General features: G+C 34.9%; 1 protein-coding gene and 1 long non-coding RNA gene across 3 annotated transcripts; one reads left to right on the top strand and one right to left on the bottom strand.

Moving 5' to 3' along the window:
- The first annotated feature begins 6,752 nt into the window (after positions 1-6,752).
- Positions 6,753-16,422, top strand: LOC135153762 (sodium-dependent multivitamin transporter-like). Its single transcript, XM_064097897.1, has 6 exons — positions 6,753-7,305; positions 8,953-9,172; positions 12,069-12,186; positions 12,984-13,051; positions 13,700-13,854; positions 14,264-16,422. The coding sequence occupies exons 1-6, from the start codon at positions 7,151-7,153 to the stop codon at positions 14,466-14,468; spliced, it is 921 nt and encodes a 306-aa protein (XP_063953967.1). The 5' UTR covers positions 6,753-7,150; the 3' UTR covers positions 14,469-16,422.
- Positions 16,423-21,000: 4,578 nt separating this feature from the next.
- Positions 21,001-26,698, bottom strand: LOC135153761 (uncharacterized). Of its 2 annotated transcripts, none has more exons than XR_010293269.1 (4): positions 26,342-26,698; positions 22,591-22,730; positions 21,884-22,028; positions 21,001-21,255 (listed from the first exon to the last, which is right to left on the bottom strand). It is a non-coding gene; the product is annotated as an uncharacterized LOC135153761 (long non-coding RNA). The 2 variants fall into 2 exon arrangements; XR_010293268.1 differs by having other exon boundaries at positions 21,003-21,258; positions 26,342-26,697.
- Positions 26,699-26,797: the final 99 nt, after the last annotated feature.

Genomic DNA, 26,797 nt, shown 5'->3' with positions numbered 1-26,797 from the left:
TATTACCAAAAAAGTAGATAGGGAAAGAAAAATTAAAATGAGGAAGTTATAATCATGTTGATAAAAGTTAAAGTGCAAGTGTGCGAGAGTGCAAGTGCAGGGGAGGGTTGTAATATCGGTTGGTACGTAACACACATAAATTTTAGGTATTATATTTTAACGGTGTATTTCTCTTCAAAACAGCCTTGAATGAATAAAGTGTAGAGCATAACTTAATTTCAGGTGACAAATTGTTCCATAAATCTGCACCGTAATGTCTAATTGATTTGTGTGCTATTATTAGTTTTGGATTTGTGAGATGAAATTTGTCAGAGTTTCGTGTTGGATACGAGTGAATGGTGTTGTTGATTGTGAACATATTTTGAAAGGAAGGGGGAAGTATTCCCTTTTTGTATTTGAACATGAAGATAGCAGCTTGATATGTATTTATATCTGAAAGTTCTTAATTTAAAAAATAAAGGACTAGATCTAGCGAGATACTGTGATCCTGTACAAATACGAACTGCTCTTTTTTGTAAAAAGAAAATCGAATTAAGTTTTGTATTACCACAGTTACCCCAAACTATGTTGCAATATGATATGTGAGGGAAAACCAAGACATTATAAAGAAGAAAAAGAGTTTTGGGGGGTAATAAGTATTTTAATTTGGAAATGATCCCAACACCTCTGGATACGGAAGTGGTGATATGGCGTAAATGATTATTCCACGATAAATTTTCATCAATAGTTACTCCTAAAAACTTTGAATGTTGTTTTTGTTGTAAGGTGACGCTGTCAATGTTTATCATTATTTCTTCGTTAACTGCATGGGTATTATAATGTTTAAAGTGCATAAAATGTGTTTTGTTTACGTTTAAAGACAATTTGTTGCATTTGAACCAAGTAGACACTTTACATAATTCATCATTTAAGATCCCCAAGTACTCATCCTTTTCATGATTTACAAAACATGATAGAGTGTTTCGTTCAGTAGGTCTAAATCTCGAAATTTCCGCGCTTCGCGCTCGCATCAATTGTTTAATTATAAACCTATTCTGTTTAAGTTACAAAAAGTGCTTAGAAAATCCATTCTTTGTGTAAAACCTCAAAAAATTTTAGCTCGCGCTTTGCGCTCGCATTATTTGAATTTTAAAATAAGTAACGTCTTCATGGCTAAAAGTGCATGCAGTCTTTAACAGGTACATTTTCCATCAGTTCATTTCTGCTCGCGCTTCGCGTTCGTAGTAATTATTTAGTTGCATACACATCTTTTTCAGGACAACAAAAATTGCCCAGAATGTTCAAATTTTAGGAAAAATACATAAGAATTTAAAAAAAAGTAGCTCGCGCTTTGCGCTCCCATTATAATAAGGATTATGATATTATATATTTATGTTGATTTATAGGAATAAAGCTAAGAAATGACTATTAAACTACCCCTTCAAAGCAGTGGCGTAGCTAGGATTTTTTTCCTGGGGGGGCACTGGGGGGTCCTTGCTTTTTCAGGGGGGGGCACAATTTTTTCCGGTGTGTGTGTGTGTATGCACAAGGGCGGATCCGACTATCGCCAATAGGGGACGGGGCCCGAAATTATCTTCACCTACATTTTCCCCGATCAGTCACTTCTTAGTATTATTCTTATAAAACAACATAAACATGAAATAATCTCATAAGCCTTATAAAAAGTGCGAGCGCGAAGCGCGAGCGATTTTTTTTTTACTTTCATGTATTTTGTCCTGAAAATTTAATATTCTGGGAAATGTTATGTATGATCCTGAACAAGATTCGTATGTAACTAGATGATAACTGCGAACGCCAAGCGTGAGCAGAAATTTATATTAACTGTTCTAGCATTGTCAAAAAGGGACCCTTTAAGGACTGCTTACAGTTACCCACGAAGACGGTATATATTTCAATAATGGGAGCGCGAAGCGCGAGCAAAAAAATTATATAGTAACATGAAAGATTATTTTTGCAAGTCTTCCCCTCACGTACATTATTTCATTCACTCCTCTTCCTCCTCTTATTTTCCTTTTCTTTTTTTCTTTTCTTTTCTTTCTCCTTCTTTTCTGTTTTTCTTTTCTTCTTTCTCCCTTGTTTTCTTGTTTTTTTTGCTCTGCCATTTTTTTTCAGGGGGGGCACCTGGGGGGGCACACCAAATCTCAGGGGGGGCACGTGCCCCCCCATGCCCCCCCCGTAGCTACGCCACTGCTTCAAAGAAACAAAAAATCTTCTTCGAGCGGCCGATCGGGGAAAATATGGCTAAAAAAATTCCACCCCGGCCCCCCTATTGGCGTAGGCTGGATCCGCCCCTGGAATAGATGAGAAAATGTTCAAAATTTAAAGCTGTTTTGGAGCACTTTGCAGCTTTAGTAGGATGCTTATGACAATTACTCCGTACCTCCCCCTTGGTACTGGATCTGGTCTAGGACGTCAACATTACAGATGGCCACGTTTGTATCAAATCGCGGGTCCATACACAACACATATTAAAGGAGAATGAAACTCTTGGAGCAAGTTAGCTTTTGTGAAAGCAGAAAAATCAAAGAATAAGATCAACAAAAGTTTGAGTAAAATAGGACTAGAAATAGAAGAGTTGTGAGCATTTGAATGTCGAGATCACTAATGCTATGGAGATCCTCCCATTGGCAATGCGACCAAGATCTATGATGTCACAGATGAACAACTCTCCCCTTTTGGACACTGAAAATATACCCCAAAACATCTCTTTTTGCTCATTCTAATCATATGACAAACGATTCATCAATGATATAATGTTGTGAAACCTCTGTACTTGTCCTCTCATAAAGAGAACACCTCACCTTGTGATAGACTCTATAAAAGTGAGAATATAAGTGAAATAAGTACTAAAGTAATGAAGGAGTTGTACGTGTGTGACATCACAGATCTTGGTCGCATTGCCAATGGGAGGATCTACATGGCATTAGTGATCTCAATAATCAAATGCTTTCTTATTATTCTTTCAATCTTCCTCAAACTTTCAACAATATGTTTCTTTGATTTTTCTCTTTGATATATGGATTCAGCTGGTTTCAAGGGTTTCATTCTCCTTTAACTTCAACGCAGTTGTGGATAATAAACGAAATATTTTGAGGCAGCATAGCAATGTTGTAAAATTTGTAAAGTAGCCAGCGAGCGGAGCAAGCCAGAAAAATTTGGCCTTTAAAAATGACTTTTAAATTAAATTCTAATTATGTGATAGTAGCTTTAGAAACTTAGCCAAAGTAAACATTAAGAGGAAATGTTTTAAATCTATAGCCATGCAGCGTCAATCTTTACTTTGGTAACTTAGGACATGATAAGGGGGGATATATAGCCCTTGGCGAACCCTTTGCCAATGAGATTTTTTTGTCCTGATTGCGACCATCAAATTAAGCAAGCTTATAATAGACGCCATCCACCTTTCTTCCCGTTCTTTATGTTTTTCAATCCTTTCTTCTTTTTTTCTTGTCCCTTTTCTTCATACTCTGATTTTCCCATTTAGCTTTTGGTTTTCCTTTCATTTCCCGTTTCGTTTTACCTCTTTGCTTTCTCCAAATTTGCCCATTCTTATCCGTGCCAATGAGTCATATTTTTAAAAATGTTATACCTCTCTCTTTCTAATCGTGCTAATATAATAGTATTTCACTAGGATCAGTGGCGTAACTACGGGAAGGGCATGCGCCCCCCCCCCCATCGGCTGACCAAAAAAAAAACGGGGAAAAGGAGAAAAAGAGGGAGAAAGGAAGAGGAACGTAGTGGGGAAAAAAATTATTATTCATTATAATGCATATATTATATTATAATCATGTTATGTTATATTACATACGAAACATTTTTTTCATTACTTTATGAAACATAATTTGCTCAGGGACTGTCTTCATTGTTCCTGGTGCTCGCATTGTCTGTTTAACGAGATATATAAACCGAAAACCTCCCGTTTTCAAGTCAATTATACACCAAATATATCATTGTTTTATGTAGATGTAGTGACTTATGCTTCTTTTTCATGACTACTTAAAGTGATTGCCCCATGTTAAGGTCTTAATATAAAACATTTCCTGTCCGTGATTACGTTCGCATCAGTGGATTGGTGAGATATGTCTGCTCTCCATGAATTCCTAAAAGAGTCGGGTTATTCGGACCCATCTCACAGCCGAGGGGGGGGGGGTCGGATTCCGCCCCCCCCCCCCTGAGATCTCGGCCGTCGATCGCACGAGCGCCGCAAAAAATTGCACAGTGGTATAGTGTGCGATAAAATCTACAAGGCTGTATGATTAATTTTTTTCTGAAAAAAGAAGATTTTTTTTAATGAATTAATTATGCTAATTTATGCATGAAATAAAACATTTCCTCTAATTAACTTATTATGCCCCCAAATTGCTAATTTTTTATTCACAGACTCTTTGTAGGATTCTGATTAAATGTACATCAAAAAAATTTGGTATCGCAGATTTGTTCTTATGTATTTTATTGTTTTTTAACTTCTTATGTATTTCTTTGTTTTTTAATATTTGTTTTTTTATTGTTTTATTGATGGAAATTGTTGCAGACTTAATTCTGATCATAAGCAAGACAACATTAATTAATTTTAATCAGTAAAAGTAGAAATAATGATACATATTTTAATTTTGGCTAAATACACAATTTGCATTGGATTTGTACATGAATTCACGTTTTTGAGCAATTTTGGGTCTGACATGCACTTACATAATGTTGCGTAATTTCGTAACCGCGTACCCAGTCATCGCAAATTTGGTGTCAAAAGTTGCGCGAGACTTGAAAGTAAAAAGTCAGTGAGCGGCGCGGTCAAAAAATTTCGTGCGGCGGATTAATTGCGAAAAATGTCGAGGAGGGGGCGGATTCCCCCCAAGGCCTTTTAGGGTTAAAATGTCCCTTTTTCTGATCTGAATATCAAAATTTGGTTAGTGAAATACGTATGGTCTTAGTGAATTCCTACAAACAAGCCTTAGAATGCCCCGCTTCAGGTCTGAACTATCTAGATTTTCAGCACGCGCTCGCAATATTTGATTAGTGAGATGCGTATGATAATCATGATACAATGACTACAAAAAGTGCTTCATGTATTCAGATGTAATTCTAACAAAATCAGCAAGCGCTTGGCACTCGCATTACATGACTATGGTGAGATATGTATACTCTAAATCAGACTCCTTAAAAAATTCCTGTTTGGGGTCAATATATACAAAAATTTCAGCTCGTGCTTCGCGCTCGCATCATTTGGTTAGTGAAATACGTATGCTTTCGTGAATTCCTACAAACAAGCCGTACAATGTCCCTCGTCAGGTCTGAATTTTCTAAATTTTCAGCTTGCGCTTCGCGCTCGCAATATTGATTAGTGAGATGCGTATGTTATTCATGATTGCAATGACAACAAGTGCTTAATATGTGTTTAAATGTAATTCTAACAAAATCAGCAAGCGCTTGGCACTCGCATTAGATGACTATGTGAGATATGTATATTAAGGGATTCCTAAAATATTGTCCTTAAAATCTCCCTGTTTGGGGTCAATATATACAAAAATTTCGGCTCGCGCTTCGCACTCGCATTGTTTAGCGAGACGGGTACGTATCATGATTACAAAAATTCGATTATAATGTCCCTTTTTAGGTCTGAATATCAAAATTTTTCAGCTCATACATACATGACTATGGTGAGATATGTATACTCTAAATCAGACTCCTTAAAAAATTCCTGTTTGGGGTCAATATATACAAAAATTTCAGCTCGTGCTTCGCGCTCGCATTATTTGATTACTGGGGAGCGTTTCATGAAAGGATTTTATCCGACAAGTCCTGTTTTATCCGACAATTACCATAGTAACAGTACCTCTCACCCAATCAGAATCAGGGAAAGTTGTCAGATCTGACAACTTGTCGGACAAAAATGTTGATGAAACGCTCCCCTGAGATGCGTATGTTATTCATGATTACAATGACTACAAGTGCTTCCTTAAAATGTCTCTATTAGGTCAGTATACCTGACAATTGAGCGCGCTTTGCACGCTCACTAAGTGACTAAATTTTTTTGCTGGTGCCCCCAATGCCGTGACCCACGGTACGCCACTGAGTAGGATATTTTGCATTTCCTCACATGTTCTTCTTCCTATTCCCGCTTTCCTTCAATTTTCCCTATTTATTTTCTTTCTTTCCCTTTCTTTTCACTTTTTTATTTTACCTTTCTCCCTTTTATCTTTTTCCATTTTATTTTTTATTTTCCCGCTGAACTTCTGCCAGGGGGACAGCTTGCCCCCCCCCCGCCTGTTACGCCACTGCATGGGGTATTTCATCTTATATGGTGCACAATTTAAGCTCAAATGCTATAGCTATAGAAAATCTAGGCGTTTATGAAATGTATACATGTATAAACGCACATTATTAAGTTACGATTCCATCGATTGAAAAATGGCAAAAGTTGTATAGGCCTATTGCAGGTTTTGGTCTGTTTGGTTATCAGATAGCTATGGCCCTATACTTGTCATCAAATACACTGACCAGAGATTTTTAAAGGTGATTCTTTGAATGCAAAGGAGTCGACCTCACTTCAGTGCCCTATATCATGTATATCCTGCATATGAAAAGTTTGCCTACAAGGAGAGGAGGGGTGGGGGCGGTGGGGGTACGCCCTGGAGGTACATATCATAATTCATATCCCTAATTCCCCTCCTCTAGATACGCGATCGCCAACAATTAATCTGAGCGACCTGACCTTAATTTTGACCTTTTGGTCCCTCTCATGCATTAACGACCGTATCGACCCTGTGAAACTGAAGCACAGCGCAATAAAACCTTCCACTTTATTTTTAAGTGGAACTTGACTCGCTCAGTGGTTGCCGAGTGGTTGAACTTCAATGTGCATTCTCTCAAAGGAATTAGTATATTGATTTACCTTTCTGAAGACAGGGTAATCGAATGAATTCGTTACTATATATATAAATAGGAGTATATATCTATGGTTCTACCATGTCAACTGTAGCTCTCCTATCTTCAAAGTAACATCGCGACTGCACACCAACTGCCTATCTACACTGCACCCCACAGGACTCTTATAATCTAACCCAGCTATTACGAACTCCATTGGAAAAAACTGTAATAAGAAGTTCCCCAAACGCAACATTGATACTCTTGCATATAACCCGTCATTCTGGAAATGGATTCGAACACGACAATGAACTCGACATTGTCCGGGGATACAGAGCCATTTACGGCCATCGACTATGTGGTTTTCATTAGTATGTTGGTAGCTTCGATCATTACAGGACTCTACCATGCTTTTGCTGGGGGAGGACAGAAAACGACTTCAAGGTATAGGCATACTTCGAAACATATTAATCGTGATTTCGATTCAATTTGTACTACATTCATAAAATACGGTTCAAACCTTTCTTATTACGTCTAGTGGAGTTACGTCAGGAGTTAGTGAACCCCACCAGAAAATGAACATAATTGTTTTAAGTGTTTATAAGTTCCCCGATAAGTTCTGTCATGTTTTAGATATTCAATTGTGAAGTCATGATGGTGATGAAATGTTATTCAATAAAGTTTGTTTCTCTGGGCTCTCCGAACATTGTAGGCCTAGTGTTGTTGTTTGCATTCAACACTCGATAGGAGTTTTGTGGTGGGGTTCACTTACTTTTGAGCACAATTTATTGTGTACACTGTAAAAACGCTGTTTAAAATTTTAAGCACGTTGTTTAAGCCCGTCACTCTAACAACTTTTGTTTAATTTTTTTTAACAACTGCTTGAACTTTTTAAACAACTGTTTAAACTTTATAAACAACTTGTTTAAAAAGTTTAAACAATTACAAAAACGTTTAAACAACTTGTTGTTAAGGTGACATGCTTAAACAGCGTACTATTTTTTTTACTGTGTATGGAAATCTTAATTTGATATCATTTTGATATCATATTATTAGCACATGGGTCTATTACCGCAACCACAACTCTATGATAACATTCATAGGATGATTATATAAGTATAGGAAGAACATATTCAGGTATTATAAATTTTATCTATATAGTGGCGATGATGGTGGTGGTGATGCCGTGATGATGATAAAGATGATGATGATGATGATGATGATGGTGGTGATGATGATGATGATGATGGTAATGATGATGGTGGTGATGGTAATGATGATGGTGGTGATGATGATGATGATGATGGTGGTGATGATGATGATGGTAATGATGATGGTGGTGATGGTGATGGTTGTGGTGTGACGATGATGATAATGATGAACTGAGATGATGGTGGGGGTAGTGTGGTGGTGGTGGTGATGATGATGGTAGTGGTAGTGGAGGTGATGGCGTCACAGTGATCAGTGGTGCCTGAACGTTTTGCTCAGACAATGAGTTGGGGGTCAAACCCATGGTTCGACTCCCTAACTCTATTGGCGCATTGCAAGAAACTTGCGATCAATTGCAAGCCCATTTTAGTTCCTATATCAATCAGAAGTTTTGAAATTGATTGCGAATTTGCGATTAATTTCTCGTCTGCTTCTTGAAACAAGCAGTTTAATCAGATTTGCTACAGTTAGAATCGATTAATCATCTGTAAAACTGCAACAGAAAATTTGCAATTGATTTCAAATATTTTCTTGCAACACCCCCTAAATCTGATTATAATCGTCCAGCACCACTAATGGTAAAGACAACAACGATATATGATGCTGATAGTTCCAGATCTCCTTTTGTGAATGATATATACTATTATTATTGCTTCGTCAAAATAGTATACAAATGATATTTCAGAAAACATTCTTCTATTTTTAGCGAACTCCATGTATCTCTCACTTGTTCAGTTAAGCTTTATACAATTAGAAAATGCTTAATTGCTGTAATATAATGAACATTGTAAACTATGAATCGAAGTCTATATGCATTGCAAAAAACATTTTGTCATTTTTTTCACAACCAGTTATACCTGTTACATTATCTCTTGTCATAAGTTACCTACTCGCTGATCGTAGTATGAGTGCTTTCCCCATCGCGTTGTCGACTGCTGTTTCATTTCTGTCCGCCATCACTCTCCTCGGCATACCGTCTGAGATCTACACCTATGGTGTCCAGTATTGGTGGACTAGTTTCTCATTTATCATCAAGATGTCTATAACTGCGGTGATATTCATACCTGTCTACTACGGACTTGGTTTAATCAGTGCATATGAAGTGAGTACTTGACATCGTAACTACCTGCTCTTTCAAAATTAAAGGGACCACCCAGCCTGAAAAATATATATGAATTGCACATGTAATATAAATGTAAAAGAGCAAGATACTAAATATCATCAAAAGAAAATTAACTATTACTCGTGGGATGTAAAACATTTGCATAATTTCGATGAAAGAAAAATATAAGTTATGCATATTCTTAATAGATCATGATAGATTGTGCTAATCGGCTTATTCATTTCACCACTTTTCATTTACCACATTTCGTATCATATTGTTCTGAGTGTCCCTTTACTTTATTTCAGGTCAACTACTGATGATAAATTTTCCGCCGGTCCGACGCCATCTGGCTCAATGTTCATGATTTTTTGGTCTATTGGCATTTCGTCTATATGAACGACTTGTCAAGATCAAATGGTCCAGTTTATTGTCCATTGACCATTTCGTCCAATAGATTGCCACGTTGTCTATAATAATTTCTGCTCTCAAATTCATACCAAGTTTGGCATTTTATACCTCTCAATGAATTCACTTTTCTGTTCTCAAAAGTTATATTAAATGATTTAGCTTCCGCGCTTTGCGCGGGAAGAGGGATTATGTTCCTCGATCTTTTCCCAATTTTAGGCGCTCATATTTTCTTTCGAAAACCATTTTTTTTTGACACAGCAATAAAGTCGATTCGAATTCGAGCTGATAAGGTTACTGTAGACACAGGAGACCTCTTCTTTTTATTTGAAATGGATGAGACATCGAAAACTTCGCGGGGGGGTAACTCCCCCTCCTTGCACCCTCCCCCCTAGGAAGCACCCTCCCCCCTAGGAAGCACACTTCGCGCGTTCAAAATAGTGAGAGAAAAAAAATCGGTGATGGTCCTTCTAGTTCACCCCCTCCCCTTGGAGAAAAAAAAACTATAGATCCACTCATGAGTGGTGGACCTAGTCATTTGCAATTAAAAAACGAATAGCCTTCGGGTATTGTGTTCCAAAGTTTAAAAATAAAAGAAAATGAAAGTCGGTTATCAATGTGTATTTCATCAAGACATTGGTTTGCGCACCAACACAATTGTCTTGTTGTCCGTCTTTTGTTACGCTTGTATGACAAAACACCATGAAATGTTTATTCTTCATAACATTTGTAGGCCTATGTATTGTACTTCTTTTGTAGAAACTGTGAAAAAAAAATTATATGGTATAGTATAGTGTCTAAATTCGAGTGAGATAAAGGATTCGAAGAGGGAAACACTCTCCTTTCACTTTGACCTCTAAGTTTCCCCTTTTGAACAATTAATTGAACTGCCATGCATCTTATACGCAGTAAGTGATGAAAATCAGAGAAAATAATTTTGTGATAAAATCTTAAACCAGATTTTACCTCGCTTGCTAACGCCTTCGATGAACCTTATTCGTTTACTTTTTTCTTACCATAATTGTTAAGCATGCACTTGCTCTACTTTATAATATACAACAGTGCAAAGAGGAAATAAATTTTTATACATGCATATTTCGTGGTCTAATAAAAATGTAAGGTATGATATTTTGACCATCACCCAAAACATTTGCTGAGATGGAGAGCACTTCGCTTTTATTATATCAAGCGAAACGAGTGAATGAAGACAAACGATGTGCATATTTTCTCCCACATTCCCCTTCCCACCCTCCTCCTTCTTTTTCTGACTAATGATTAGTATGATCAATAGACCATGGATATTGGTAACATTATACCAAATGGTATTGACGAAAAAAATTACGACAATGTCAAAATGAGCAACTCACTACGGTAGACCGCTATACTAGTACACGATTACTTCAATCGGGCTTCAATATTCTATAGAATCTGTTACAAACTGTAACATTGATAAATTATGTGCACTCTTAAAATGTTGGGCAACATACTGTCCACCCAACAATTTGTTAAAACTTTATCCAATTCTGGGTTATTTTAAGCCAATGTGTGCTTTAGGTGAAAACTACCACAGAGTTGGATAAAAAAAAATTACCAATTGTTGTGTGGACAGCATGTTGCCCAACATTTTAAGAGTGTGGGTAAGTTTATAGCTACCACAATCTAAGTATTCACTCTTCCATTTTTATGATGTTTACAAAAAAAGATTACTCAGTCCGGAAAGTTAATTTATTCATATCGGACACCCATGACAGAATGATAAAATAACATGAAAATATCGACAATTATTTTTTACTTTATTGACTACATGCTTTGGTTAAATAATCATCTACGATTTTATATAGACCATACAGCGCTTATTTAGATATACATGTAATAAGCATATGATTTATACAAAATAGCTTGTGCTATGCTGGTAATAGTGATATGGTTTATGGCGAAACAATATTTGAGAAACTGAATATAAAAACGTACAGAGTTCAGTGATATAATTGTACAGTTGTCACGAAACTATTTGTAAAAGGGGGAGGGGGACATCGACTAATAAATGCGTTGTCACTATAGGGGGCAAGGAGCAGTGATTCCCCAAGTATAGTGAAAAGGGAGGGGGGTGGGGGAGAGGGAGAAAGAAGGAATAAGAATATATAATGTAGATGCCTGTGCCCTGTATTCTTTTTTACCTCTATAACCATGGACCCATGCTATAACTCAATTGATTCAAAGAAATGTGACGTCACCTGCAGCCCTGGTCACCTGTAGTTCGTCTGGTCCCCATTTCAAAATACGCTGGTGAATAAAAGCCATGGGGTGAAAATAACTGATTAGAAGCTTCATGAAACTTTCCTATAGTTCATATACCACCATCCTGCATTCATTCAAACTCAACCAGAGTAAAGTCTTTCAGGAGCATGTTTGACAAATTGGGGGCAAATGGAATCATATGAAATTTGAAAAAGTGCTCTCTTTCGAAGCAGTTTGTGTTATCTTTCAGTATCTTCATCTCCGATTTGGTGTGATTGTACGGATTGCTGGGACCGTTTTGTTCATTCTACAGACGGAGTTCTACATGGCTATAGTGATATACGCCCCTGCATTGGCAATCCAAGCAGGTACACAGACCTATTATACTAAAAAAAAACCTCACATCTCACAAAGAGTCAGGGGTTGGGGGCTATATTATATAAGTAGGAGCCATTCTTGGTATATTTTCTCATTATTGTTGTAATGTACTTTACAAGGGGCCCCTCTCACAAGCTCTGCTTCTTTGGGGTCCCAAACCTATCATCTATTCTCAATTTTGTTAAACTGTGTAATGTCTCTTGTTTTGATTGGTTTAAATAAACTTGAACTTGAACTTGAATTGTCATAATGGGGTGGTGTCTGAAAATTAATGTTTAAGTATATGAAGTATATAAACGGTCTTCGATTGATCAATGATTTTTTATACACATTGAATGAAATAGAAAGACAATTGACTTGCAATAATGCAGGTTAAGTCCTTGATGATAAAAAGGGGGAAAATCCACAGTGTATGGATATGATGTACATCGATAGGTTTCAATTGAGATACCTAGATGTCTCTGATTAGGGTATATTAGGTTGACTAAAAATTAATTTATGATACTCACAAATTTAGTTATTGCTTTCCGAGGCTAATGATGAAAACTTTAAAAATGCAAGTACAGTATTTCATAAATAGTACAAACAATGATACGGGACCCAAGATCTTGTATTTCAATTAATTTATGGTGAATATCCTCTTTTGCTTGTATAAACATCGAAGCCACGATACACAATATTTCATATTTATTCATGGGGAAATAAATTTAATCGGTTATGAAATTATGATCTGAAGATGAAGGTGGAGCATTTGATAATTATGATTATCCTCATCATCTGTTTTCAGTAACTGACCTACCAATTTATGCAACTATCCTTCTGAGCGGAGCAGTATGCGTCATCTATACAGCATTGGTAAAGTATGTCCTATAGTGGATTTGATATATTGTTTATATAGAAATTATGGTTGATATTCACTGATAACTTTATACGAAATTTGGGATAGGCCTACTTCAAGTGGTAATTTTGTTTTACATAAGATGATCAAGAAATACCTCGGAGCATGAATGTATTATGGGTAAATATAGAAAGATTGATGGAGAGAGACTGAGAGATCGATCTGAATGTGCACCTGCTTATTATACTTTCCTTCTAAAAAAGAAAGGACACATTTTCTTTAAACGGAAGTTAGCATTGGCGATGAGTCAATTAACAGTTGAGCCAATTGGATCTGGAAATCATTGTATGAAGTGATAGATTACTGACGCTGTCATAGCTACTGAAATACTTGTATCTGGTTGGCTAAAAGTTGAATAGTCAGTGAAAGTCACTGTCAAGACTATTATTGTTCCATGAAAATAGTCAAATTGACCGATTGCCAAATAAAAAGAATACCCCCCCCCCTGAAAACATCTAGGAACGGAAAGAAGTGAGACAGCTGGAAGAGATGGGTGCTAACCAAATCACAGGCCTAAACAAAATAGAGGAGATATACGATGCATGGACGAGATGTGTCTTAAAGTTGTATTATTAAAACCATGATCGCTTTTATTACCAAAATAGGGAGGAATCAAGGGTGTTATTTGGGCTGACGTCATCCAATTCGTCGTCCTCTTAGTTTCCTTCGTCATCGTAGTTGTACTCGGTTCTATCCGTACTGGAGGTTTTGACTACGTTTGGGAGTACAATAAACAAAATGGTCACCTGAATTTCTGGTGGTTAGTATTATTATAGTTCCATTGTAATATTATGTTAGCCAATGCTCCTTGTTTTCACAATTACTAATAAATTACTAATGATGGGCCTCTAAGAAGTTCAAGACAGTACAAAGCACTATATACAGGGTGCATTAAACTTGATTTTTGTATTGGTGGGAGTGTGGAAGTTATGAATTATAATGATCCATCCAGCATGTCAAATATAATCACAGCAGAAGATGAGCTCTGACCCCACAGGGAAGTATGTCGACACGTTTATTGAAAAAAAAAAAAAAAAAAGAGAGAACAAAATGGTATTCATATGCGCCAGGTATGTCAGGCATAGTTTTATTATTGGATTAATGGTTTAAATTCGTTTATATTTCAATCGCACAAGATTGATTCTTTACATCTTGTCTTCTTCATTCAGGTTTTCCTTGGATCCTACTGTACGCATCACATTCTGGGGATCAACAATCGGAGCAGGATTTAGTGGTCTCACCCAGTACGCTGTCAGTCAAATAGCAATCCAACGCTTCCTCACTGCCAAGTCTATCAAACATGCACGCAGGTTGTTGAAAACGGCGAACGGTTACTCACACTTAAAGGACAAGTCCATCCCAACAAATAGCTGATTTGAATAAAAAGAGAAAAATCCAACAACCATAACACTGAAAATTTCATCGAAATCGGATGTAAAATTGAAAGTTATGACATTTTAAAGTTTCGCTTAATTTCACAAAACAGTTATATGCACATCCTGGTCGGTATGCAAATAAGGAGACTGATGACGTCATCCACTCACTATTTCTTTTGTACTTTATTATATGAAATATGAAATATTCTAATTTTCTCCTAATTGTCAAGTGAAACAACGATTAATTCATCCCTGAACATATGGAATTAGCATTGTTTAATACTATATGGTTCAGTCAAGTTGGTCCTCATTGTCAAATCCCCCCCCAAAAAAGAAATATTGTATAAATTATTATAAATAAAAAAAAAGGAAATAGTGAGTGATGGACATCATCGACTGACTCATTTACGTAACACTGAGTTGTGCATATCACTGTTTTGTGAAAAATAAGCGAAAGTTAAAAATGCCATAACTTTCTCATTTTACATCCGATTTTGATGAAAAAATCAGCGTTAAGGCCCGTTTACACCGCATCCGGCACGGCGACCGTGCACGGCATTCCGGCACGGCATACGGCACGCCGTCCTGTTTTCCAGTTTCCACTGCTCCACGGCACGGCAATAAAGCCGTGCACGGATCCCGTCCAGCAGGCAAAAACCGTCCAATGTACCCATGAAAACCCAAGGCAAAGAAGCCTGCTTCAGGCGTGGCAAGAAGTAATTTTTAAGGATTTTCGTGTATCTATGTCCTATGTATAAATTAATCTTGTCTTGAATTCCACCAAGAAGCATCAATCTGACGGACTGCTCATTGGACAGACACAAATATTCTTTGTTATTCACTCATATCTATACGGAATGGATCGTTCTATTATGTAATTGAATTTTGTCATGATTAATCTTTTTATTTTACACTTTGCTTTCCATACTTCACTTCCCATTTCTATGCCATTGTCACCTGTTCATCTCATTCCTTAGTTTATCTCATTCCTTAGTTTATATATCAGATTCTATTGCCATTACAACTCCACATGTTTCTATTGTCTTCTCATTTATATTCAGAAAATTCTTCTTCATTCATGACCTCGTGCTCATTGGTTCACCTTTCACCCTTAGTTCTTCCACTTTTCTTGATTCTTCTATTCTCTCTGTTTCTATTAGTTAAATTGGTTATTCGAAATTATTTCTGAACATATTTGAATACGGTATATTATTTGTTTAAAGGTCAAATCCACCCAAGAAAACTGTTGATTTGAATAAATAGAAAAAATTCAAACTAGCATAATTCATGCAGAATCGGATGTATAAGAAAGTTATGACATTTTAAAGTTTCGCTTATTTTCACAAAAGAGTGATATGCACACCTCAGTGATATGTAAATGAGACAGTTGATGTCCCTTACTATTTCTTTTTTTTTATTGTTTGAAAAATACAATATTTCATTTATTTGACAATAATGACCAACTTGACTAAACCAATGCTAATTCTACATGTTCAGGGAGGAATTAATTGTTGTTTCTCTTGACAATGAGAAGAAAATTACATTTCATATTTCATATAATAAAATACAAAATAAATAGTGAGCGAATGACGTTATCAGTCTCCTCATTTGCATACCGATCAGGATGTGTATATAACTGTTTTGTGAAAATTAAGCGAAACTTTAAAATGTCATTACTTTCTTATTTTACATCCGAATTTGATGATATTTTCAGTGTTATGCTTGTTGGATATTTCTCTTTTATTCAAATCAACTTTTTTGTTGGGGTGGACTTGTTCTTTAAAAGCAATGCCAAGTGAGGTCTGGCCCAATAAATAAGAGCAACACTGGACTTCATTTTGTCGACATCTTTATTTTGAGTTTAGTTCAGCTCCAAATATATTTTAGGTTCTTCAGCAATCTACATTATATTTGTTGTTGAAAAAAAAGTGATGCTCATTAGTTTATTACAGAAAAAAATAATACGGGATATATAAACAACAAAAAATGCATGGGGCGTCAAAAAAATTCTTGAAGATGAATGTATTCTTTTTATTTCACAATCAACTTTCTTTTGTCAGTATTCTTCATGTCCAGGGGCTCATTTCAAAAGTACTTTAACATTATGGCAACTACCATGGAAACCACAATTATAATTGGATGTTGCGCCATATTAAAGACAAAATTATGATAGTTGTACCTCTCTATGAAACAGGCCACAGGAGTGTCATTGCCATTCTGTTTAGAGATGAAATTTTGTTTCTAACATTTTGTCATATTTCAAACAATCCTAGATCTCTGTTTCCAAAATAAAACATTAGTCCAGAAACGTTCCGTCCAGTACCCATCATTTTTATTCTCACAGTAACTGGTTCCATGTGTTGATATTTGATAGTGCATTACTAGTGATCTATGAGGCGCCGAATGTACCAATATTATATAGAACAATTATTTGTTATATAATCATTATTTATTAAATAATAACTATTATTTATATATAATTTACATTTTATTTGTAAATAACTACTATCATATAAAATATCATTTCTAATTATTTATATATAATTCCAAGTAATACTTCATTATTTGTAAATAATAATAGTTCGACATTCCATTATTTATAAATAATGATTATTTGTTTTTCATTATTTATAAATAATGATTATTTGTTTTTCATTATTTATAAATAATGATTATTTGTTTTTCATTATTTATAAATAATGATTATTTGTTTTTCATTATTTATAAATAATGATTATTTGTTTTTCATTATTTATAAATAATGATTATTTGTTTTTCATTATTTATAAATAATGATTATTTGTTTTTCATTATTTATAAATAATGATTATTTGTTTTTCATTATTTATAAATAATGATTATTTGTTTTTCATTATTTACAAATAATTATTATTTGTTTTTCATTATTTATAAATAATGATTATTTGTTTTTCATTATTTATAAATAATGATTATTTGTTAAATAATGAAAACGTCTACTTCATTATTTATAAATAATTTTTTCGAGTGCACCATTATTCTCATTATTTATAAATAATCATTATTTAATGTTCGAGTTTTCCATTATTTATAAATAAAGATTATTTGTTAAATAATGAAATATCTACTTCATTATTTATAAATAATAATTTTGTTTCAATATCCCATTATTTATAAATAATCATTATTTATAAACAATTTTTACAGTTTGCCATTATATACAAATAATCATTATTTATATACAAATAACCATTATTTATTAAATAATGCCATTATTTATTAAATAATGCCATTATTTATTAAATAATGCCATTATTTATTAAATAATGCCATTATTTATTAAATAATGCCATTATTTATTAAATAATGGAAAACTCGCTATAACATGCAAATGTGGGACCGCCCATGATATGAATATTCATTATGCGATTTCCTTTTTCGTGATTTTTCTTCACAAATTTTTGTCCATTTCCTCTTCATAATGACATTTCTTGAAGCAATTTTCTAGGGATATGGTCTGATTGTAATATTCTTCATTTTCTATATAACTTCGTCTTCGTAGAAATATCAAAAAGTGTAATTTTATACGATTTTTCCTACAGTTCACAATCCCCATAGGCGCGCGTGTACGGTAGGGACAACCGGTGAATCGACGGAGTGCTCTTCATCGAAATACTACGTTGGTTGGTCCCCGGAAGTGGCGGGCGGAATTTAGCCCGAATCCTCGATGGAAGTCGATCAAGTGCATATGAGCTGAGAGAGTGAAATATCAGTGTACTTGTACAGGCCCTTCTACTTTTTATAAATATTTCTTGTTGCTTTTTTTGTTAAGTTAATTTTTCCTGGTGTAGAGATAAGTTTCAGTTCTAATAATGCACTTCAAATACATTTTGGAGTGTCTGTTTGAGGCGTTTGGGGCGATTTCACCCTGGCCCCAAAATGCTCGCAACGACAATACAGGGGGCATGATGACCCCTAAATTTTTAAAAACTTATTTTTCTATTGAAAATTATCACAAAATTCACCAAAAGTGTGCACGAAAGCCTTCGTATTTCACTTTTAAAACTCCGAAAAGTGCCCAAATGACAAGCTTGGTCGCTTCGCTGTGTCGCTTTCAACTTGAGAACGTTTACGCGTCTGCTCCCCCCCCCCCCTCCTCCGAAAGAAATTCTGTATACGGCCATGCTCTAAAGAGCCTGGCACATTGATTTATTATTGATTCATTTTCATTATTTTTATCTCATTATCAACATGGCCTTACGCAGAATTTTTTCCAGGGGGGCCGGGGCCGGAGCATGACGCGCGTAAACTTTCTCAAAAAAATCTTGAAAGCGAGACAGCCACGGGACCAAGCCCAAATGACAAGCTTTGTCGCTTCGCTGTCTCGCTTTCAACTTGAGAACGTTTACACGCGTCTGCCCCCACCCCCCGAAAGAAATTCTGTGAACGGCCATTCTGGCACATTGATTTATATGTACTTTTCATTTTCATTATTTTTATCACATTATCATCATGGCCTTACACAGAATTTTTACCGGGGGGGGGGGGGGGGGGCAGCTAGGACGCGCGTAAAGTTTCTCAAAAAAATCTTGAAAGCGAGACAGCGACGCGACCATTTAATAAATAATGGCATTATTTAATAAATAATGGCATTATTTAATAAATAATGGTTATTTGTATATAAATAATGATTATTTGCATATAATGGCAAACTGTAAAAATTGTTTATAAATAATGATTATTTATAAATAATGGGATATTGAAACAAAATTATTATTTATAAATAATGAAGTAGATATTTCATTATTTAACAAATAATCTTTATTTATAAATAATGGAAAACTCGAACATTAAATAATGATTATTTATAAATAATGAGAATAATGGTGCACTCGAAAAAATTATTTATAAATAATGAAGTAGACGTTTTCATTATTTAACAAATAATCATTATTTATAAGTAATGGAAAACTCAACAAATTATTTATAAATAATGAAAAACAAATAATCATTATTTATAAATAATGAAAAACAAATAATAATTATTTGTAAATAATGAAAAACAAATAATCATTATTTATAAATAATGAAAAACAAATAATCATTATTTATAAATAATGAAAAACAAATAATCATTATTTATAAATAATGAAAAACAAATAATCATTATTTATAAATAATGAAAAACAAATAATCATTATTTGTAAATAATGAAAAACAAATAATCATTATATATAAATAATGAAAAACAAATAATCATTATTTATAAATAATGAAAAACAAATAATCATTATTTATAAATAATGAAAAACAAATAATCATTATTTATAAATAATGAAAAACAAATAATCATTATTTATAAATAATGGAATGTCGAACTATTATTATTTACAAATAATGAAGTATTACTTGGAATTATATATAAATAATTAGAAATGATATTTTATATAATAGTTATTTACAAATAAAATGCAAATTATATATAAATAATAGTTATTATTTAATAAATAATGATTATATAACAAATAATTGTTCTATATAATATTGGTACATTCGGCGCCTCATAGTGATCATGTTAATACATGTATTTGCATGAACCAAATTTCTGTGATGTGCAAAATGCTCAACTTCTCTTATCTGTGAACAAATCCTGAATTTAAATTCAAGTATAATTTAAGAAATAAATATGTTTTTAATAAATGGTGAACATGCTCAGACGATATTTTCCAGATCTACAAAAGAGGAAGATCATAATCCTTTACAATCGTAATTTCTGCAAATTGAGACTGACTTGCAACTGTAACAATGGGAGATGTACATTGGCGGTGGAAGCCAAAAAATAAAAAAAAGGTTATCAACTAAAAAATTAGGGGGGGGGGGACCGTCCCCCAACTCAAATTTAGGGGGGACCTGTATCCGCTTCCGCCGCCTATGGAGATGTCAAAGTGAAAAATTCAAGTGGAAATTATAGAATAACACATTTAATGGTGTCGTTGTTTATAATACGATATCAGTCATTAAAGTTGTAGATTTCCTGCAAATGATTTATTTCATATGGATTTATCATAAGTAATTCAGATGTAATCATATACACACCGATTTCCATTTGTTGGTGATGCTGCATGTCTGACATTGCATCTTTTATGTTGAGACTGTTAACAGGTTGTTAGCTCTGGCAAACTACAAACCACTGTCCCTTTGTTAGCTAACAATCAGATGAGTATTGAGTGATGTCAGAGCATAGAGCTATTAGCTCCATGGTCAGAGGGAATAAGATATCAGCTCTCCTTTTAGCGGTGGAGCATAGCAAGTTAGAGCATTTTCCGTTAACTTTTTTTTTAATCTACGAAACATATTTGGATTCTTAAATTGTGAGATGTTTATAACATCAATGAGAATCGACTTGGAGTTAGATGACACAAAACCTTTAATTCCTATAGTAGTATGTTCAATGTTCAGACGACCGAAATTTAACCTCATAGCAATGGAGCTGGCATTGAGGTAACTTTTACAGTGTGGGACAAAGGGGGACAAGCTGGAGAAAAAAATTTCTACAGTTATGTTGTCACCATGACTGTCAGTGCTTTGAAATTACTGCAACATTGTGTCCTCGATTTGAAGTGAAGTTGGGACTTGAAGACTGGACTGATGTTGCGGACGTGCCTGAGGATGCTGACGAGGAAGACTGATCGACCCACGTTGTGGACAGATGTCACCCACCATTCTCCTGCTCAGTTTCTTCCTGCTTGGTACAGGCTTCTCCTGGTGTGTCCACATCAAACACAGGATCCAAGATTGAACTTGTTCTGCTGACAGAAAAATCATATGTTCAAATTTATTTCATATGTTTTACTCATAATAATGAATACTAAAAAAATCGACTCTCATGTACCAAGTTGATACAGTTTGTCTGTTCTTTACTTCATTAATATTCGAAACATCTTTAGTTTTATTTTATTATATTATATTTTTTAAGGGTAATTTTCTGAAGGCAAATGGCTCTCACTTCAAGGAAATGCAACACCCATTAACCTGTACTATTTTACACAGGTAGTCAAGTACAAATATGATAAATCATATTGAATGAAAATGTGGATGTATAATTACAGGAAACGGGTTAATGTAAACATGAGAGAATGAGCCAATCATCAATGTATAATTCAAAATGATTTGTATAGTTTGTATGAGAGCGCTCATATCCACCCTGCAGAGTGCACAAAGTGCAAATTAATACCATAGCTGTTGCCCGACCGTTTCCTGTTGCAAGGAATTCCTGTCAGAACCCAGAAACTAAACCTGGGTTAAGTGCAGCACAAAAGGGAGCACAATATCAGAATTCATATTTATAAAATACATTTCTTTGCATGAATTCAACTGGATATACAAATATTCTCTCTTCCCTGGGATAAGAAAACAAAATATTGAATATCCTACTCTCGATTATGTATGTGGGGAAGTAGGAATTCCATTGCCTCACTGTACTTGTATTTACGTGCTGCATTTGAGGGAGCTCCGTCACCACTCTTCCTCTCCATTTCTGTCGTTTTTTAGGAAGTTGTCCCTCAACTCGCTACGTCACCTTCAAATAATGAAAAAACAACACGAAATCTAATTCCTATAACCTTTGAAAATTTTCATTTCTGTTTATGACTCATTTCAAGCCCTACCCACCCCCCCCCCCGAAATATTTCAATGTGAAATTGGACAACATGCTTTTGATAGTAAATAATTTTGCCTCCATTTTTTTTTGCTTGTAAAAGTGACGTGATATTTATATTACGTATTTGTGAGGAGGGGTTGGTATATAGTTTTTGGTCCACATCACAAAGCAAGGTCTCTTTCTGCATTTACATACCCTTGCTCTTGTGTCTCATTTAATTTTTTTTTTTTAAACACTAGACTATTTTACACATGTGCAAACAATTTTAAAAATGGCCATAATGACCAAAACTTACCATTGGTATTCATTGAATTACAACAACCAGAAGCTAGCTACAGTTGTTAGATTGTGAACTTGATTTGCTTTCAAACATCCACATACAAATATAACTCTTTTACATTGTTCAATATTTTTCTTCAAATTGATAGTGACAAAATCGTGAAGTTTGAAAAAATTTAATATGACGTAAAATGATACCAACCTGAGATTACAAGCTGACGCCCAATGTCATGTCATACATCATTTTTTTACTTCTGTATCCTTGAACATCTCCAATCTCTTGTCATACAGGAATGGATTTTCCTACACTTCTAGGATAAGGGCTTCCTCCATGTTGGTTATCTGTCATGCAACACATTCCATATAAATTTTAGTAGCAAATAATAATAATAAAGGTTTAAAGAATTGCAAAAGCGATTAGTGAAAGGCCAGTGCCCAATCAGCAATTTCTTACATTTACATTGTAACTGGCAGGCTTGCTGATCAGGGTCCAATTTTTATAATGCACAAATAGAAATTCTCCTAACTGAAATGATTTTGCTTAGTTGTAGAGAAAAGTGATCGTCTAGAAATTCCTTCAAGAGCTTGAAATAATAATTTTTTATCATTTGAAAAGTACATGTAAACATAGGGTCATGTTAAGAAAAAAAAAGATACAGGCACAATTTTTTGCCTCCATGAGAGCCTATAAGCTAAGCCATATAATGTTTTTTTAGGGATGAAATGTTTGTTGAATAAAATGTCAGCAAATTATGTCTTCTCTGTAAAGTATACGTACCCAATCACTTCAGCCCCCCCCCCCCCCAAAAAAATACTAAATAAGAAATAAACCAATGAAAAAAGAATGAAATTACACAAATAAAGCAATCAATTTTTGGAACAGAAATGTGCAGATTTAAAAGTTATGCCAGCACACAAAGGACATATTTCATATTGAAAAGGGGTTACTTTTGTTCTGGGGGATTTCTATTTCGGGCAAACCAGTGCCAACCCAAACTCCTTCCCATCGCCCCACGATTGAGCTGCCCCTGGATAAAGGAAAGTGCGCTCATTTTAAAATCCTTTACATAATAACAGACTGACAATTTTTGACAAACTAGAAACAATAACTTTTTTTAATGCAAGTTCTCTCCAAAATTATAGTAGCCTAAATTTAGTGACTAGGCCTAGACTCTATATTTCAATGAAAACAAGGTCTAACGTTAATTAGCTAAGCCTAAGTATGACGTCATATGGGGAGGATTTAGAGTCTAGGTTTTTACATTATTTATTCGTAGGCCTAGTCTTTTCCAGAGAGTTTGTGGGAAATAACTAAGTTAGCCTTACTCCTTAGCCTAGGACTCCAAAATTCCTACTAGGGTCTAGATCTACTTTCCATCATTTGTTTCGATCTAGAACAGATCGACCAGAGGGTCCCACAAAAATATGGTCAAACTGAGCAATCGGTCTAACTTCTTTCAGTTCAGGCTACCCAAGTTTCACCACTCCAGATCCCCTCTTATTAATTCCTTGCCACCCTCCTATCTGCCACTCTTGCTGCTGACAAAACGACTCAGTGCCTAGCTCTCATCTATTATAGACCCTACTACTAAAACTAAAGCACTACTACTATAGGCTAGGCCAGTCTATATCTTAATAATTCATCCCGGAATTCATCATATTCGTTCAGAGGTCTAACTTACATGTACTAATGTTACTAACGTTAGACCTATGTGTAGACTCTAGACTACTGAGGCCTAACGTTAGACCAACAACAGGTCTAACTTTTGTTAACGTTAGTTATAGGTCTACCTAACGTTAGATCTAACTATAAGTAACGTTAGGCCTAATTTTACTGTTACTTAGTTAGACTCTAAGTTAGGCCTACTAACTAAGTTAAAGATAAATGCCAGTTGTGGTAACGATTTCAAAATGAGTTCGTACAGTCTACAGAATCCAATGAAATGACCACCAAAGTGTCTGTTTGTATAAATAAAAAATATGTGCCAAAGGATTCCGGAAGAAATTATGTAATTGCTGAGAAATTAGCAAATAAGCACGGGATTTGGGTCAAGCGTCGCCGTCGGGCCGACATTCAAAGCAATAATTTTTAATAGTACACTGTCCCACGTGCGCTTATCTGTGTTGGTGATCTTCAGTATGAACATTTTTCAGCGTAGATTTCAAGATTTCACAAAGTTCAGTTCATGTAACTGTACCAGATCTAGATCCTCGATAATATAGTGACAATTAAGCTCGGTTTTACACACTTTCTCGTGAAATCAGTGTTTCCTGCAACTATACTAATGAACTAGGCCTAGGCCTAGGCCTACTTTCATTTATCTTTAAGTCCTAACTTTTTTTACTTAGTAGGCCTAGCCTAATTACGGTACGTTAGGCCAGTCTAATTGATTATCGAGTCTAACATTACTATTAGGTCTAACGTTAGATCTAGATGTAACTTAGGCTAGGATAAACATCTAGCCTATCTAAATTAGATAGGAGCCTATATCTTGTTAGAACCTATGACCGAGTCTAAGGCTAAGCTAACTTACGTTAGAATAGATCTTCGTTAGATCATAACGTTAGGCCGTATCCCAGGCCGGCCTTATATTATTTGGCCTTATTTTCTTGTGCTCTACTTTCTGGGGCTCGGTTCTACAGTATGCGAAATGACACCCAGAAGGAAAAACCAGTTTCACTGGACCAGTTAGACCAGTATAATTTTAACTGGTAACTCTGGAAATTGGAACATCGGTTTACTGGTCTAACTGGTCATACTGGTCCAGTTAAAATTTTACTGGTCTTGAACTACTGGAATTTTATACTGGTCTTGTTTCTGGTGGCTGTTACTGGTCTCACTGGTCTTCGTACTGGTTTCCATTTTCAGCTGGTCTTTACTGGTACTGGTCGAACTGGTCCTCGTACTGGTCTTACTGGATCAATTTATTACATGCATTTGGTTTGTTATATACCATGGTCAGTGAAATGTGATGAAAAAAATGGTTAGTAAATTAATCTTTCTGCTGTTATTTTAAATGTGATGTATGAAATTACACATTTTCATTGTGAATTAGTTCACACACTTATTTAGAAAGTTTTTAAACAACAATGAGTGCCATTGCAAGGATATTCCATTCTAAATCCTGATTTTTCTTTAAAAAACAGGAAATATGCAAATGAGGTAAACCACGTGATCAGCATCATCAGAATTACTGGTATTACTGGTCTTGACCAGTTCAATTTCAAACAATGAATTACTTTAGACCAGTTGACTCTATCAGAGGAATATATCTTGATTTATCTTAATCATTTAAAAAAGGAAATAATTATTTTAATGATAATGTTCATACTTGATAATTATGATAATATTGATAATAATAATTACAAAATCAATAACAATGATAACAGTAATAAGAATGATAACAACAATGATCATAATAATCATAATAATTATATTAATTATAAAAAGAATGATGATAACAATGATAAATGATAACGGTAATAACTTTATCTGAATTGCAAGATTCATTTTCCATAATTCGTCATATGATCTGACTTGAAATAAAGTCATTATTTATTGGACCAGTACAACACCAGTTTGATGAAAAACAATTTAACTGGTATTACTACTTTGTTTGAACTGGTCTCCAGTTGATTTTTACTGGTCCAGTTAAAAATCAACTGGTCCAGTAAACATATACTGGAAACCAGTAAAAATCTACTGGAAACCATTTATTGGACCAGTAGCATCAGTTTGATGAAAAACAATTTAACTGGTATTACTAATTGCTTCAACTGGAATGCAGTTGTTGGAACTGGTCTCCAGTTGATTTTTACTGGTCCAGTTAAAAATCAACTGGTCCAGTAAAAATATACTGGAAACCAGTAAAAATCTACTGGAAACCAGTAAAAAAAAATACTGGTCTTACTGGTTTTTCCTTCTGGGCACTTGTTCTTAATTAGTTGCTTACCAGACCAAGAATTGCAAGATCAAGTCCTCCTTCAGTCACCTCTCTTCAGCAGGTAATACACGTAGACCTACGTGTATGTGCGATTTTGCATTTAACACGTAAACTCCCATAGACTATCACCGCAGGCGATTTGTCGCTTGATCAGAAAATATGTGGGCAATGACGTAATTTATCTGGACTGTGATTGGCCAGAAGTGAAAAAACCGTGTGCCGTGCTCTGAAAATGGCTTGCTGATCGATCTGCAAATCCGGCAAATTACGCCGTGTTGTACAATACGGCACGGCACCGTTGAAGTGGAAACAGTTTCATAGGATTTAGTGGGGATCGATTTTTTTTTGCCGTGCCGGATTGCCGTGGTGCCGTGCACGGTCGCCGTGCCGGATGCGGTGTAAACGGGCCTTTATGCTAGTTTGATTTTTCTCTATTTATTAAAATCAACGTTTTTCTGGGATGGA

The sequence above is a fragment of the Lytechinus pictus genome, chromosome 3, assembly GCF_037042905.1.
Source record: "Lytechinus pictus isolate F3 Inbred chromosome 3, Lp3.0, whole genome shotgun sequence".
NCBI classification, from domain to species: domain Eukaryota; kingdom Metazoa; phylum Echinodermata; class Echinoidea; order Temnopleuroida; family Toxopneustidae; genus Lytechinus; species Lytechinus pictus.
This window is presented reverse-complemented; position numbering and strand designations above follow the sequence as displayed.

Excerpts from the sequence above, each read along its gene's own strand:
- LOC135153762 (XM_064097897.1), top strand. The coding sequence starts at position 7,151 with ATGGATTCGAACACGACAATGAACTCGACATTGTCCGGGGATACAGAG. Across the intron at positions 7,306-8,952 it reads GGACAGAAAACGACTTCAAG|TTACCTACTCGCTGATCGTA; the intron begins GTATAGGCATAC and ends TCTTGTCATAAG. Across the intron at positions 13,052-13,699 it reads GCGTCATCTATACAGCATTG|GGAGGAATCAAGGGTGTTAT; the intron begins GTAAAGTATGTC and ends TTACCAAAATAG.